Source organism: Scylla paramamosain, chromosome 34 (assembly GCF_035594125.1).
Source record: "Scylla paramamosain isolate STU-SP2022 chromosome 34, ASM3559412v1, whole genome shotgun sequence".
Taxonomy (NCBI): Eukaryota; Metazoa; Arthropoda; class Malacostraca; order Decapoda; family Portunidae; genus Scylla; species Scylla paramamosain.
The window spans coordinates 6,065,494-6,083,037 of NC_087184.1; the positions used below are offsets into that span (position 1 = coordinate 6,065,494).

Here is a 17,544-nt window from a genome sequence, read left to right on the forward strand (position 1 = left end):
GTTTTCCATGCCTTTTAGTGTTTTCGTGCCTAACAAGCACCAAAAGACACTCAAAAGACATTCCTGGAAATGGATTTTCAAATCCGAATAAAGGGTGATTAACATGAATTTTGGCGTTTTTAAACTTAAGAAAGTGAAAAAAAAAACTCAAAATACATGTTTTTGATAATGTTGTTCCCTTTTCCATATAAAATGCTATTCATGCGTATTAGCGTTTTGGTACGTAAGAAGATGAATAAGCACCCATAATACCCATTCCTAGTGATGTTGTTTTGGAACCCAGTATAGGGTACTCTCCATATATTTTGTCGTTTTTATGGTTAATAAGTTAAAGAAACACTCTAAATACTTGCTTTTTTTTGTAATATTATTCTTTCTTCATATAGAAAAAAAAGTTTTCCGTGCTGAAACACAACATATACGTTTTTTGTTTTGTTTTATGTTGTTTGGTATTCCCATATAGGATGATTTCTATACATTTTTGCGTTTTGGTGCATAATATGCTTATAAATACTCCAAAGATATGTATCTGGAAATATCACTACACTCATAACACACTATTCTTGTAATATCTTTCCGTTATCAAATATAGGATATTTTGCATGAATTTACGCATTTTCGTACATAACACTATGAAAAACAATCATAACACGTTTTTGATAGTGTTCTTATTTTTCGGCATATAGAATGTTATTGAGCGTTTTGTTACTTAAGGAGGTCAATAACATTCATAATACCCGTTTCTCGTTATGTTTCACCGTATAGGTTACATTTCATGCATTTTCCCGTTTCTCTAACTAAATTCACAATACACTTTTTTTTTGGGTAATGTTACTGTGTTTCAAAATAATGGGTGTTTTGCATGAATTTTAGAGTTTTGCTACGTAAGAAGCTCGAAAACACACAAGACACTTTTTTGGTAATGTTGTTTGGTATTGAAAATAGGGTGCTTTCCATGCATTTTAGCGTTTTAGTGCCTAAAACGCTCAAAACCCTAAAAGGACAAGTTTCTAGTAATTTCGCTTCGTTTCCTTAAATAGAGTGCTTTGCATGCATTTAACCGTTTTGGTACCTTAACAATGTAAAAAAAAAAAAAAAAAAACACCCAAAATACACGTTTTGGATAATGTTATTCAGTTTGTCCATATGGAGTGCTATCCAACGCGTTTTTGTGTTTTTAGTACCTAACAAGCTCAAAAATACCTCTAATACACGTTTCTAGTAATGTCCTTTCGTTTACCTATATAGGGTACTACGCATGCATTTTTGCGTTTATGTACATAAGTTCAAAAACACTCAAAATTTTTGTGATGTTACTTTGTGTCTCAACTAGGGGTATTTTCCATAGTTTAAGCTTTTTCGTAGGTAAGCACCTCAAAACACTGAAAACAAAAATATTTGGTAATGTTCTGTTTTCCCATATAGAGTACTTTTGTTGTTTAACATGTAAAAAAACACTCATAAGATACGTTTCTTGTAATGTGGTTTAATTTCAACACAGAGAGTGCTTTACATGTATTTTGGCGTTTTGCTTTCTAAGAATGTGAAAAAAACACTCAAAGTACACATTTTTGTATTTTTTTTCTTCAGTTTTTCCATATAGAGTACTATTAATTCGTTTTAGCGTTTTCTTCCCTAAGAAGCTCAAAAAATCTCAAAATACACGTCTCGCTTAATGTTCTTTTGTTTCCCGATGTGGGAAACAAAAACATTTTGGCATTTTTTCATGTAAGAAGCTCATAAACACTAAAAATACACGTCTCTGAAAACGTTAGTGCGTTTCTCTTTAAAGCGTGTTTTCCATGCGTTTTAGCGTTTTGGTACGTAAGCAGCTTAAAAAGACATGTCAAAAGGCACGTTGTAGGTATTTTATTATTATTATTACTATTATTATCATTTATTTTTTTTTTTTAGAGAGTGTTTTCAATGCTTTTTAGTGCTTTCGTGCTGAACACGCTCCAAAAGACATTAAGAAGACATGTTTCTGGAAATGAAGTTTCACTACACCACAGAGGGTACACTGGATGGATTTTGGCGTTTTGGTACCTAAGAATGAGAAAAACTCAAAATAATGATAATAAGAACTCAGAATACACTTTTTTTTTTTTTATAACGTTCTCTCTTCCATATAGAGTGGTATTCATGTGCTTCCATGTTATTCCATATAGGATACTTTTTATGAATTTTCGCGTTTTTTGTACATAATGTGAATAACACAAGTTTTTGGTAATGTTTTTATGTTTCTAATTATAGAGAGTGGTATTGAGCTTTTTGTCATTTAGGAAAATCAATAACATTCGTAACACACATTACTTAAAAATATCTTTTTGTTCACCATATAGGTTACTTTACATGCATTTTCTCGTTTCTTTAACTAACAAGATAAAAAACACTGCAAATGAGATTTTTTTCTCCATAATGGGTGCGTAAAAAACACTAAAACACTTAAAAGATTTGGGTGGGATAATTTATTTATTTATTTTTTCCAAAATATGATGCTTTCTATGCTTTTTACCGTTTTGGTAATGTCGCTTCGTTTCTCTATATATATTTCTTATCATACATTTTATTCTTCTGGTACCTAACAATGTGAAAAACATACAAAATACACGTTTTATTATAATATATATATATATATATATATATATATATATATATATATATATATATATATATATATATATATATATATATATATATATATATATATATATATATATATATATACGAGTATATATATTGTATCATTAAAATGATATGTTAACCATCTATTATTTATTTATACAATATATTTTTGTTATCTGTGTTAAAGAAAATGTAAGTTGTGTTCTATTGGAATAGGAGAAGTTTGGTACGCTTCTTTGTGGTGTTTTGTTTCACCCACTACCTGTGAACATGGTCGGCCTGGCGGGTTGTTTAAGCCGGCCCACCAATGTACTGTGGGTTGTTGTGTTGGGTGGTCCTCTGTGCTACAGGTTAGTTGTGTTTATTTATATACCTTGTGCTGTGAATTAGTATACTGTGGTGAAGATTACAAGCAAAGGATGTGTTTAGTATCTAAGGTAATACAAGTGATATTATTGTTTGCCAGACAGAGAATGTAGGGACGCCCTGGACCTCATGTCGGTTGGGGTGTTGGTTGGTCCTCCGTGCTACAGGTTAGTTGTGTTTATTTACCCGTCATGTGCTGTGATTAGTATAATTTGGTGAAGGTTACAAAATGAGGATGTATTAGTAAGATAGGGTAATGTACAAGGGATATATTGTTGCCAGACAGAGTTGTGAGGACGCCCTGGACTGGATGATAGTTGGGGTGACATGTCAGGTGTGCTACGGGGATTCGAAGAGCGTCAGTGTGGGCCACTGAAGTGAGTACATTATGGGAATTTATTGAGTATTATGAGTGATATACAAGTGAAGTTTAGTTGGATTTTGTATACTGATTGTTGCTTTATTTTTATATTTGGGATATGATTGTAACGGATGTCAGAATCTCTACATGAAGTGTTATTTTCTTGGTACCATTGTGAGGGATTGAACTGGGTGTACTATGATATGTGGATGTGTATTGATTTGCCCATGTTTGCAGGTCGAAACACTTCAAGCAATAAACACCTGTTACGATTTGTGGTTTATTACACATTTGGAATCCCCAACATTTCGACTTCAACCACAATGGGCTGGCAAGAGGAGATGGAATTGTTAAAGAGGAAGAGGGCCATTGCCAAGGGGAAATTCACAAGAAAGGTGACCCTGCTGGATGAGGGTGTACGGGAAGGTGAGCCAGTATCAGTATTGAAGAATAACTATGAACAGATTTCTGAGGCCTTTCAACACCTAGAAGACAGTAATGATGTGATATTAAAATATGTGTGTGATAATAAATTAGAAGACAAGTTAGTTAAGGAGGCTGAAGAATACATGATAGATTGTGAAAGAATCATGAAGAAAAGACTAACAGAAATTAGTAACATTGAAAACATACAGAACAGTGTCAAGCCTAAAGTAAAGATAAAGGCATTTGAGCCTCCTAAATTTGAAGGGAATTTAAGAGAGTACCCTCGTTTTAAGGAGGACTTTAAAAATCTAGTCAAAAGTGTGTATGGTGAAGATGCGTATGCATTGAAAATGTGTCTCAGTGGTGATGCCCTTCAGACTGTCAGAGGTGCAGAAGGTAATTATGAAGAGATGTTTGAAAGGTTAGATGACAAGTTTGGAAATGCAAGAAAGGTGGTGGACTTGGTAATAAGTGACCTTAGGGCTTTGAAAAGGATCAATGAAGGTGATACCAAAGGATTTATAAGGATGGTGGATCAGGTGGAACAGTGTTGGCTAGATTTGAAAAATATAAACTTGAATGAGGAACTTAATACTGCTAATGTAGTCAGTCATATTGAGAAGGTGTTGCCCACACTTCAGAGGAGGGAGTGGGTAATAAAGGCAGAAAAAGTATCTGCTACTAGTGATCTCTTTCCCACTTTATTGAAATTTTTGCAAAGGGAGAGAAAGGTATTGGAGTATATGAATTCTAGTGTCAGATCTACTGGTGGTGATAGAAGTTCAGTACATCATGTAAATAATTCAGCTGACAAGGTCATGGAGTCAGATCTGGTAACACTAATAAAACAGATGAAGGAAGAGCAACAACTAAAGAATAAAGATTTAGAGTCATGTATTGTAAATTTGACGGAGATGGTGAAAGGTACCCACTTGAAGACTGGAAATAATGAGGGAGGATGCTGGATTCACAATTCCAGGAACCATGATACTCTTGATTGTTATAAATTTAAGAATCTCAGCAACAAGGAGAGGTTTGAGTTAGAAGCAATGGAATATGTTTTAAATGCTTAAAGGGATATCATCAGGCATGGAATTGTAATACAAACAAGTTGTGTGATGTCAGGATCAGGGGTCAAGGTGTGTGTAACCGTCATCATCATCCACTGGTGCATTTTGAACAGGAAGAAGGTGCTAGTCATAATACAGTATCTGCAAACACTCTGAACACCTTATTGAATATCAGTACTGTGTACAGTAACACTCAACCTATAACAGTACTGTGGGATTCAGGTTCTGACATAACCTTGGTGACACACAGTATGGCAGAAAAACTAAGTTTGAAGGGTAAGGATGTGAATTTATCCATGATCAAGGTTGGCAATGTAATTGAACATCATTCTACCAAAGAATATTGCATACCACTGATTGATAGGACTGGGCATGTATGGGAAATTAATGCCATTGGTATAGAGGAAATATCTGCTAAAATCAATGAAATTGATGTGTCAGGAGTTAAGGAGTTATTTGTAGGAGTATCAAACCATGATATTAATCGCCCTTGTGGTGAGATTGACATGCTGATTGGGGCCAATTACAGTGAATTATTGCCTAAAGTTGTTCAGACTAATGAAGGTCTTCAATTGTTAGAGAATCCATTTGGATTCAGTATACGTGGCAGACACAGCAAAATAACAGCCTCAGGGAGCACGACGAACCATGTGATTGTGAGAACTCACAAGGTGTCAAGCTCAATAAGCCTCAATGAGATCAAGGTAGAACTTACAGGTAAACTTAAGTCACAATTAGATAAATTCTTTGCTTTAGAGGAGAGTGGGGTGCAGTGTGACACAAGATGCCTTAAATGCCTGTGTAAGGGTTGCCCTGTAAGTGACTGTGTCAACATTAAGGAAGAAAGAGAACTGAAATTGATTGAGGAGGGATTAGTATATCATGAAGAAGGGAAGTATTGGACAGCAAGCTATCCTTGGATAAGGGACCTGAGACATCTTAAGAACAATGTAAAAGTGGCCGTGGCTAGATTAAAAACTACAGAAAATAGACTGAAAAAATTGGATATCCAGTATGCCCAGAGTTATCACAATGAAATCAAAGACATGGTGAAAAGGGGGGTAGCGAGACAATTAAGTGAAGAGGAAATGCAGTCATACAATGGCCCAATTCACTACATTTCCCATCATGAAGTATTGAAACCAGATTCTGCTTCAACACCTCTGCGTATTGTATTTAACTCATCTTCATCATACATGGGACAAAAACTTAATGATTTTTGGGCAAAAGGGCCAGTTGTTCTTAACAACATGATTGGAGTCTTGCTAAGATTTAGACAGGAAAGGGTTGCCATAACTGGTGATATATCAAAAATGTATAATTCTGTGAAAATCAACACACTGGACCAACACACACACCGATTTCTTTGGAGAGATTTAAACAGTAACAGACCACCTGATCACTATGCCCTGACCTCAGTGACTTTCGGGGATAGGCCGAGTGGGACCATAGCTGTGCTAGCATTAAGGCATACTACAGAAAAATTTGGTAAAGGAGATCCTGAAGTTTATAACATGATTGTAAACAACACATATGTTGATGATATTCTCTATTCCATTGATACGGTAGAAAAGGCTTTTGATTTGATACAAAGAGCAGAACATGTAATATCTCTTGGAAACTTTCATGTGAAGCATTGGATAGTAAGTGGGCAACATGAGAACCATAGTATCAACATCATGGAATCTGACAATGAGAAAATTCTAGGGCTCAAGTGGAATCCCAAGGATGATAATTTCTCTTTTAATGTAAAGGTAAATTTCTCTCCTAAAGTTAAAAAGATCCGGAGTGGTCCAAACTGGGATCATAGAGAGATTGAGCCAAACTTCCCTGAGGTGCTCACTCGCAGAATGATACTAAGTCAAGTGGCATCCTTCTATGATCCATTGGGGTTAGCTGTACCAGTTGTGTTGAGAGCAAAAATTTTGATGAGATCTATGATCTCAAAATGTGATCCAAATAAGAGAGTGGAATGGGATGAACCATTAGATGCCGATATTGTAAATGAATGGAAATGTTTTTTCACTGATTTGTATGGAGTAGAAAACTGCACATTTAAGAGACCTCTGAAACCAGCCAATGCATCAGGTAAACCCATACTTGTGATCTTCTCTGATGGCAGCACACAAGCGTATGGAGCATGTGCGTATGTTAGATGGCAGACTGATGACAACAAATTTCAGACTAATTTGATCATGGCTAAAAACAAAATAGCACCTATGAGACAATTGACCATTCCTCGTCTAGAACTTTGTGGAGCTCTTTTGTCAGCTAGATTAAGAGAAACTATAGTGAGAGAATGCAACTGGGAATTTGAATCCATATTCCATATTGTAGATTCATCTATTGTCAGAGATCAGATTCAAAAGGAATCGCATGGGTTCCGGCCCTTTGTGGCTGTCCGCATAGCAGAAATACAACTGAAAACAAATCTAAAGGATTGGTGGTGGGTGGACACAGTTCAGAATGTGGCAGATTTAACTTCTAGACCATGCACTTCAGATAAGATTAAGGAGGATTCAACTTGGCAACATGGGCCTGAATTTTTGAGATTGCCAATTTCAGAATGGCCAGTTAAACAGCAATGTGCAGATCACTTACCGGATAGAATAGGCATTACTATGACAGTTGCTAAAGGACACCTGAGAAATTTAAGCATGATTAATGTGAAAGGATTTAGCAAATATGAAACTTTGTTGAGAGTTACATGTAGGATAATGTCTATATTCAAACATAAATCCTTAAAAGCTGTGCTGAAGGAGCCTACGTCTGAGGAAATGGAAGAAGCAGAAGTACTGTGGGTAAAAACCATGCAAAGTAACATGACTAACTGGCAAGACAGATACAGAAGATTAGGCCCCATAATGACAGACAATGGAGTAATTTTAGTGGGTCAAAGAATATCAAAATGGTTAAAGGAAAACTGGAATCAAGATCACTTCATGTTGATACCAGCTAACCACCCAGTTACTAGACTGTATGTGTCCAGCTTACATAGTAGAGATCATGCAGGTATTGAAACCACCTTGGCCAAGTTACAGAGTAAGTTTTGGGTGCCGGGAGCCAGGAAATTAATAAAGTCAATTAAAGATAAATGTGTCACATGTAGAAAACTCTCAAAACAAACTGAGAACCAGTGTATGGGTCAGGTGTTAGAAGAAAGAATGAAGCCAACTCCACCATTCTATCATACTGCTGTCGATTTGTTTGGACCATTCAATATTAAGGACACTGTTAAAAGGAGAACTCATGGTAAGGTATATGGGGTAATATTCAACTGCTTAGTTACTAGGGCAGTTTATGTAGATTTGGCAGAAGGATATAGTGCAAGTGATTTCATGGCAACTTATCAAAGATTCATCTCAGTCAGGGGTGCACCCAGAATACTGTATTCTGACAGAGGGAGCCAGCTGATAGCAGCTGGAAAGAATATTGAAAGAATTGGAAAAAATGAAGAAGTTACTTGGAAATATAATAGACCTAGTGATGCACCGTGGTACAATGGTGCCAGTGAATCCCTTATCAAATCAGTGAAAAGAAATCTTTGTATTGCAATTGGGGATTCAGTATTAACTTTTGGTGAACTTCAGACAGCCTTATTTAATGTAGCCAGTATGATGAATGAAAGACCCATAGGGGTAAAACCTTACTTTAATTTAGAACTTGGTAATTACCTCTGCCCTAATGATCTATTGCTTGGACGAGCTAGTGTAAAATGTCCACAGGGAATATATGATTCAGATGGAGACCATAAAAGAAGATTAGAGTTTATTCAGAAAATTGTTGAATCATTTTGGAGAAAATGGCAGAGAGATTTCTTTCCAACGATGGTAGTAAGACAAAAATGGCACACCAATAGGAGAAATGTAAGAGTGGGTGATGTGGTTTTAGTTCAAGATGCTAATGCAGTTAGAGGTACCTGGAAATTAGCTCAAGTAATAAAGGCAGATCCAGGTCGTGATGGTGCTGTAAGAGATGTAGACTTCAGGTATAAGATAGTCAAGGAAGGTAAAGGATATGATGGGGTGACAGACGTCATGAGTAGGTCAGTGCATAGGTTAATAGTGTTATTACCTAAGGAAGAACAAGAGTGATGATGAGCGTGTAGGATCATTATAGATATGATTTATCTACATGTACCAAAGCATTCTATGTACTACCTGTGTATATTGTATGTTCACTTTGGTCTGGGTGGAGTGTATCATTAAAATGATATGTTAACCATCTATTATTTATTTATACAATATATTTTTGTTATCTGTGTTAAAGAAAATGTAAGTTGTGTTCTATTGGAATAGGAGAAGTTAGGTACGCTTCTTTGTGGTGTTTTGTTTCACCCACTACCTGTGAACATGGTCGGCCTGGCGGGTTGTCTAAGCCGGCCCACCAATGTACTGTGGGTTGTTGTGTTGAGTGGTCCTCTGTGCTACAGGTTAGTTGTGTTTATTTATATACCTTGTGCTGTGAATTAGTATACTGTGGTGAAGATTACAAGCAAAGGATGTGTTTAGTATCTAAGGTAATACAAGTGATATTATTGTTTGCCAGACAGAGAATGTAGGGACGCCCTGGACCTCATGTCGGTTGGGGTGTTGGTCCTCCGTGCTACAGGTTAGTTGTGTTTATTTACCCGTCATGTGCTGTGATTAGTATAATTTGGTGAAGGTTACAAAATGAGGATGTATTAGTAAGATAGGGTAATGTACAAGGGATATATTGTTGCCAGACAGAGTTGTGAGGACGCCCTGGACTGGATGATAATTGGGGTGACATGTCAGGTGTGCTACGGGGATTCGAAGAGCGTCAGTGTGGGCCACTGAAGTGAGTACATTATGGGAATTTATTGAGTATTATGAGTGATATACAAGTGAAGTTTAGTTGGATTTTGTATATTTCTACCTTACAAGCTCAAAAACATTCAAAATACACGTTTCTTGTAAAAATATACTGTTAGTCTATATTTTTGTTTTCGCATGGGTTTTAGCGATTTAGTACATAAGTAGCTCCAAATCACTGAAAACGTTTTTGGTAATATTGTTTTCTTTCTAATATATAATTATTTTCATGCTTTTTGCCTAAAACGCTCATAAACAATGAAAAGACTAGTTTCTGGATATGTCTTTTTATCATCAAATAGGTTGTTTTACATGTATTTTGGTGTTTCGGTACTTAATAATTAGAAATACACTCAAAATATCCTTTTTTTTTTTTTTTTTTGTAATGTTCTTGTTTTCTATATAGAGTGCTGTTCATGCGGCTTACTGTTTAGGTATATAAAAAAAAAACAATACAAGTCTCTCATGGTGACCTTTCCTTTGTTCATGCTTGCATGCATTTTTGGTGCTTTTATACGTAACATATTGAAAAAAAAACACTAAAATAGTTATTTTTGGTAATGTTATTCTTTTTATCCATAAAGAGCGTTTTGCAGTCGTTTTAGCGTTTTTGTACATATGCAGTTGAAAATACTCGTGACACATATTTGGTGATGCTGTTTTCTATACCCAGATAAGATGTTTTAAATGCTTTTTTTTGTGTGTGTGTGTTTTGATGCCGAGCACACTCACAAACACTCAAGAGACACGATTTTCAAAATTTCGTTTCCTTTTCCCATATAGGGTGCATAGCATGCATTTTGGCGTTTTGGTACCTTACTGTGAATTACTCTTAAAATATACGTTTTTGGTAATGTTATTATTTTTCTCCTTATAGAGTGCTATTCATGTATTTTAACGTTTTGGAAAATAAGAAGCTCAAAAACCTTCATAATACACGATTATCGTATTGTGTGTTCTTTTCCGCATTAAGGGTACTTTGCATGCATTGTTGTATTTTCTACGTACCAAGCTGAAAAAAAATTCTTATTTTTGTTAATATTATTCTGTTTCTACATAGCGTATATTTTGCATGCGTTTTAACATTTTAGTATGTGAGAAGTTCAAAAACATTCAATGCACGCGTTTTTGCTTTTTTGTATTTCCATAGAGGATGATTTCCATGCTTTTTTTTTTACGCTTTGGTGCCTAACACGTTCTAACAAATTTAAAAAACATGTTTCTTGTAAGGTCGTTTTGTTTCCTTGTGTCAAAGGCTATTCAGGCATTTAGCGTTTTAAGTAAAAACACTCAAAATGCACATTTTTGTTAATGTTGTTCTGTTTCCCCACATGCAGTGATATTAACAGTTATTATGTTGTTTTTGGTACCTAAGAACGTAAAAAAAATAATAAAAATACAAGTTTCTCGTAATGTCTTTGCGTTTCTCTTCATAGAGTACTTTGTGTGCATTTTGTCATTTTTCTATGTAACAAGCTCAAAAACGCTTAAAAACCTTATTTTATCGTAATTTTTTCCATAAATGGTGTTTTCAATACGTTTTAGCGTTCTATTACGTAAGATGATTTTTTTTTCTCATAAAGATTGATTTCCATGCTGTTTAACGTTTTAGTGCATAAGAGGCAATGAAAAAAAATAATAAAATAAAAGACACGTTTTTGGTAATCTCGTTTCATTTGCCCGTATAGAGGCTTTACAGGCATTTTCAAGTTATAGTACTTATGTAATAGACATTAGAAATATACGCTTTTTGTTAATGTTGTTCTGTTTCTCCGTATAGAATGCTATTCATAAATTTTAGCGTATTTGTACCTAAGAAGCTCAAAAACACTCATATTACACGTTTCTCGTGAAGTCCTTTTGTTTGGAAATATACTCTCAATCCATTTTTGGTGTTTTTGGACACTCAAATACACGCTAAATACTTGTTTTTTATCATGTTATTGTGTTTCTCCTGGAAGAGGGTTTTTATTTATTTATTTATTTATTTATTTATTTTTCTGTTTGGAGTCTTTTTCAAGTTTAAGTACATACCAAGATAAAATACACTCAAATTACACGTTTTTGTTAATGTTTTCCTATATATAGAATTCTTTTTCATGCATTTTATTGATATGATACACAAAAAGCTCAAGAACACTCATAATATACGCTTTCGAAATATTTCTTTGTGTCCTCATGTAGGGTACTTTGCATACATTACGTGAGAAGTTCAAAACACTCAATTTTTTTTTTTTTTCTGGCATTGTTATTCTGTTTCTGCATAAAATGTGCTTTGCAAGCTTTTTAGGGTTTTGGTACGGTAAGAGATCAAAATCACTCAAAAAAAAAAAAAAAGCTTTTGGTAGTTTTCTGTTCCCGTACAGGATGATGTTAATGTTTTTTTTTTTTACGTTTTAGTGCTAAACACTTAAAAAAAAAAAATCAAAAGATACGTTTCTAGTAATTTCATTTCGTTTTCCCAAATGAAACAGATTCAATTTTTTCAATTCAATTACAATTTTTTGTGTTTTGCTACCAAGCAATGTGAAATACACTTAAGATACACGTTTTTGGTAATGTTCTGTTTCTCCATATTGAGTGATATTCATGAGTTTTATCGTTTTGGTAGCTAAGATAAAAAAAAAAAAAAAAACACTCAATACCTTTTTCGTAATGTCCTTTCGTTTTCCAGTATAGTTTACTTTCCATGCATTGCTTTTGTACGTAAAAAAGCTCAAAAACATTCAAAATATTTCTTTTACATTTTTTATTATCTTTCTCCATAAAAGGCATTTTGCATGTGTTTTAGGGCTTTGGTACGTAAATTGCTAGAAAAAAAAACTCTTAAAAGTCACGTTTTTCGTCATGTTTTCTTTTACCGTATAGAGTGCTTTCTATGCTTTTTAGAGTTTTGGTTCCTAGCACGCTAATAAAATTTCAAAAGACACGTTTATGGAAATATCGTTTCTTTTTCCCATATAGGGTGCTTTGTATGCATTTTGTCGTTATGGCACCTTACAATTTGAAGCACATTCAAAACACACGTTTTTGTTAATATTGTTGTTTCTCTATATATTTATGCCTTTTACTTTTTTTTTTTTTGTACCTAAGAAACTGAAAAAAAACACTCATTACTCGTATATACGATTCTCTTAATCACTTTTCGTTTTCAAATATAGGGTAAATTGCATGCATTTTAGCGATATAGTAACTAACAATGTGAAATTCACTCAAAATACAAGGTTTTTTTTCGTAATGTTTTTCCGTTTCTTGATATAGTGCTATTTACGAGTTTCAGGGTCTTGATAATCAAGAAGCTCAAAAATACTTATAATACTCGTTTTTCGTAATGTATTTTTGTTTCCTTATATAGGGTGCTTTGCATGAATTTTGACGTTATGTCACCTAAGAATGTGAAATACACTCAAAATGCATATTTTTGGTAATCTGTTTTTCTATATAGAGACCTATTCATGCTTCCTAGCGTTTTAGTACTTAAGAAGCTCAAAAAAAAAAAAAAAATAAATAAATAATACACGTTTTTAATAGTTTCTTTTTATTTCCCCTTATTGTGGAATTTGCATCTTTTTTTTTACATTTTTGTACATAATCGCAAATACGTTTTTTTTTTTTTTGTTTTTTGGTAATGTTACTGTTTTTACTCCAAAAAGAGTGTTTTGCATGTTTTTTTTTTCCGTTTTTTGTACGTAAGTAGCTAAAAAACACCCAAAAGACACGTTTTTTGTTTTCCCATATTCTAAATGGGAAAACACAATAGGGGAAAATAAAAAGAAACTATTAAAAACGTGCATTATTTATTTTTTTGAGCTTCTTAAGTACTAAAACGCTTTTTATGCATTTTTTTTTTTCGTTTTGTTGTCTAACATGCAGAGAACACTAAAAAATTACGTTTCTTGTAATGCCTTTTAGTTTTACCATATATGAAACTTTGCATGGATTTTTGGCGTTTTGGTACCGAAAATAAGTAAAAAAAAAAAAAAAAAAAACTCAAAATACACATTTTTTTTTTTTTGATTTTTTGTTTCTCCATAGAGTGCTATTAAGATGCTCAAGAACATTCCAAATACACGTTTCTCGTAATATCCTTTCGTTTTCTCATATAGCGTATTTTTTCTGCATTTTGGCGTTTTTTTGCACGTAACAAGCCCAAAAATATAAAAAATACTTGTGTTTTGGTAAGTTATTATGTGTCTCCATAAAGAGTGTTTTGCATGCATTTGAGCGTCTCGGTACGTAACCTCCTTCAAAGCAATGAAAAGAGACGTTTTTGGTAATGTTTAATTTTCCCATATAGATTACTTTCGATGTTTTTCAGCCATAAGCACTGAAAAGACATGATTATGAAAAGTCGTTTCGTTTTACCATAGAGGGTGTTTTACATGCTCATAAACACTCAAAAGACACGTTTATGGAAATATCGTTTCTTTTCCCCATATAAGGTGCATTGCATACATTTTGGCATTTTGGTACCTAAGAATGTAAAAAAAAAATGAATAAATAATCCTTTTTGGTAATGTTCTGTTTCTTCACATATAGTGCTATTAAAGCGTTTTTTTTTTTTTTTGTAGCATCAGAAGCTCAAAAACACTCATAATACACTTTTCTCGTAACGTCTTTTCGTTTTTCCAAATAGGATACTTTGCATGATTTTTCCCGTTTTTTTTGTATATAACAATGTGAATAATACTCTTAACACACGTTTTTGGTAATGTTTTTCTATTTCTACATATAGAGTGCTCTTGGGTGTTTTGTTACTTAGGTCACAACATTTATAAGACACGTTCCTGAAAATATCGTTTTGTTTCACTATATGGGGTACTTTACATGCATTTTCCCGTTTCTTTGCCTAACAAGCTACAAAACACTGAAAATACTTGTTTTTGGTAATGTTGCTTTGTTTTTCCATAAAAGGAGTTTTGAATGAGTTTTAGCATTCTGGTACTTAAAAAAAGCTCAAAAAACACACAAAAGACTCCTTTTTGGTAAATTTGTTTTGAATTCGAAAATATAGTGTTTTCCATGTCTTTCAACGTTTTGGGGCATAAAACACTCAAAAAGTCTAAAACGACGTGTTTCTCGTAATGTCACTTCGTTTTCTTATATAGATTGCTTCGCATGCATTTTACCAATTTGGTACCAAACAATATGAAAAACAAAAAATAAACGTTTTATTTTAATGTTCATTTTTTTTTTCTATATAGAGTATTTTCACCCGTTTTTGTGTTTTGATACAAAAAGAAGTCTAGAAACACTCATTATACACTTTTCTCATAACGTCTTTTAGATTCCCGATGTATATGCATTTTGGCGTTTTGGTATCTAACCAGTTCCATCACACAATACACGCATTTCGTAACATTGTTCTATTTCTTCGGATCACTTGATTTGTTTGCATTTTGACGTTTTGTTACTTAACAAGTGTAAAACACTCAAAATACTTTTTTTCGAAATGTTGATCTGTTTCTCCGTATGGAATGCTTTTAACGCATTTTAGAGCTTTGGGACCGAAGAAGATCAGAAGCACTCGTTTCTTGTAATATCGTCTCGCTTCCCAATACAGGGTGCATTGTATGTATGCATTTTGCCGTTTTAGTACACTCAAATACCTCAATACACTCATTTTTTATTTTTTTTTCTTCTCCATAACGTGCTATTTAACGCTTTTTCGCGTTTTTTGGTACCTAAAATGTAAAAAAATAAACACTCCTTATAAACGTTTTTCGTAATGTCCTTACTTATTCCCATATATGGGACTTTGCATGCATTTTGGCGTTTATTTATGTGACAAGCTTAAAAACACTCATAATACTTGTTTCTAGTAATGTCACCCTGTGTCTGAATAAAGGGGGTTTGGCATAAGTATAAGCACTTTGGTAGGTATTTCAAATACACACAAAGGGAACTTTTTTTTGGTAATGTTTCGTTTTCATATATAGAGTGCTTTCGATGCTTTTTAGCGTTTTGTTGTCAAACATGGAGAAAGACACTCATATGATCCGTTTCTTGAAAATTCGATTAATTTCACCGTTGAGGTTGCTTTAAGTACATTTTGGCATTTTGATGTCTAACATTGTGAAAACACACAAAATACTCATTTTTTTGTAATGTTTCGTTTTTCCATTCATGCATTTCGCGTTTTGGCGACTAAGAAGCTCAAAAACATTCAAAATATGCGTCTTTTGTAATGTTCTATTGTTTACCGATGTTGTATACTTTCAATAGATATTTGCGGTTTTCTACGTAACAAGTTTAAAAACGTTAGAAATACACTTTTTTTATATTGTTTTTCTCTATATTGTTTTTCTATGCCGTGTAGCATTTTGATATGTAAGTAGCTAAAAAAAATTTTGATATGTAAGAAGCTAAAAAAAAATTTCAAGAGACTCGTTGTTGGTAGTTTTTTTTTTCTTCTTATAAAGTGTTTTCCATGCCTTTTAGTGTTTTCGTGCCTAACAAGCACCAAAAGACACTCAAAAGACATTCCTGGAAATGGATTTTCAAATCCGAATAAAGGGTGATTAACATGAATTTTGGCGTTTTTAAACTTAAGAAAGTGAAAAAAAAAACTCAAAATACATGTTTTTGATAATGTTGTTCCCTTTTCCATATAAAATGCTATTCATGCGTATTAGCGTTTTGGTACGTAAGAAGATGAATAAGCACCCATAATACCCATTCCTAGTGATGTTGTTTTGGAACCCAGTATAGGGTACTCTCCATATATTTTGTCGTTTTTATGGTTAATAAGTTAAAGAAACACTCTAAATACTTGCTTTTTTTTGTAATATTATTCTTTCTTCATATAGAAAAAAAAGTTTTCCGTGCTGAAACACAACATATACGTTTTTTGTTTTGTTTTATGTTGTTTGGTATTCCCATATAGGATGATTTCTATACATTTTTGCGTTTTGGTGCATAATATGCTTATAAATACTCCAAAGATATGTATCTGGAAATATCACTACACTCATAACACACTATTCTTGTAATATCTTTCCGTTATCAAATATAGGATATTTTGCATGAATTTACGCATTTTCGTACATAACACTATGAAAAACAATCATAACACGTTTTTGATAGTGTTCTTATTTTTCGGCATATAGAATGTTATTGAGCGTTTTGTTACTTAAGGAGGTCAATAACATTCATAATACCCGTTTCTCGTTATGTTTCACCGTATAGGTTACATTTCATGCATTTTCCCGTTTCTCTAACTAAATTCACAATACACTTTTTTTTTGGGTAATGTTACTGTGTTTCAAAATAATGGGTGTTTTGCATGAATTTTAGAGTTTTGCTACGTAAGAAGCTCGAAAACACACAAGACACTTTTTTGGTAATGTTGTTTGGTATTGAAAATAGGGTGCTTTCCATGCATTTTAGCGTTTTAGTGCCTAAAACGCTCAAAACCCTAAAAGGACAAGTTTCTAGTAATTTCGCTTCGTTTCCTTAAATAGAGTGCTTTGCATGCATTTAACCGTTTTGGTACCTTAACAATGTAAAAAAAAAAAAAAAAAAACACCCAAAATACACGTTTTGGATAATGTTATTCAGTTTGTCCATATGGAGTGCTATCCAACGCGTTTTTGTGTTTTTAGTACCTAACAAGCTCAAAAATACCTCTAATACACGTTTCTAGTAATGTCCTTTCGTTTACCTATATAGGGTACTACGCATGCATTTTTGCGTTTATGTACATAAGTTCAAAAACACTCAAAATTTTTGTGATGTTACTTTGTGTCTCAACTAGGGGTATTTTCCATAGTTTAAGCTTTTTCGTAGGTAAGCACCTCAAAACACTGAAAACAAAAATATTTGGTAATGTTCTGTTTTCCCATATAGAGTACTTTTGTTG

The 17,544-nt window shown here is 33.5% G+C and overlaps 1 protein-coding gene across 4 annotated transcripts; it reads left to right on the forward strand.

Moving 5' to 3' along the window:
* The first annotated feature begins 2,897 nt into the window (after positions 1-2,897).
* On the forward strand, positions 2,898-9,731 carry LOC135090068 (uncharacterized). 4 transcript variants are annotated; one of them, XM_063986346.1, is made up of 4 exons: positions 2,898-2,975; positions 3,092-3,158; positions 3,274-3,368; positions 3,590-9,731. In XM_063986346.1, exon 4 carries the CDS (start codon positions 5,100-5,102, stop codon positions 8,940-8,942), a length of 3,843 nt encoding a protein of 1,280 aa, XP_063842416.1. In that variant the 5' UTR covers positions 2,898-2,975; positions 3,092-3,158; positions 3,274-3,368; positions 3,590-5,099; the 3' UTR covers positions 8,943-9,731. The 4 variants fall into 4 exon arrangements, 3 of the variants coding, with proteins under 3 accessions (XP_063842416.1, XP_063842415.1, XP_063842414.1); XM_063986345.1 differs by having other exon boundaries at positions 2,925-2,975; positions 3,278-3,368; XR_010261752.1 differs by lacking the exons at positions 2,898-2,975; positions 3,092-3,158 and having other exon boundaries at positions 3,230-3,368; positions 3,590-9,459; positions 9,575-9,731.
* The last annotated feature ends 7,813 nt before the right edge of the window (positions 9,732-17,544 follow it).

Coding starts and splice junctions, on each gene's coding strand:
- LOC135090068 (XM_063986346.1), top strand. CDS start 5,100: ATGGCAGAAAAACTAAGTTTGAAGGGTAAGGATGTGAATTTATCCATG.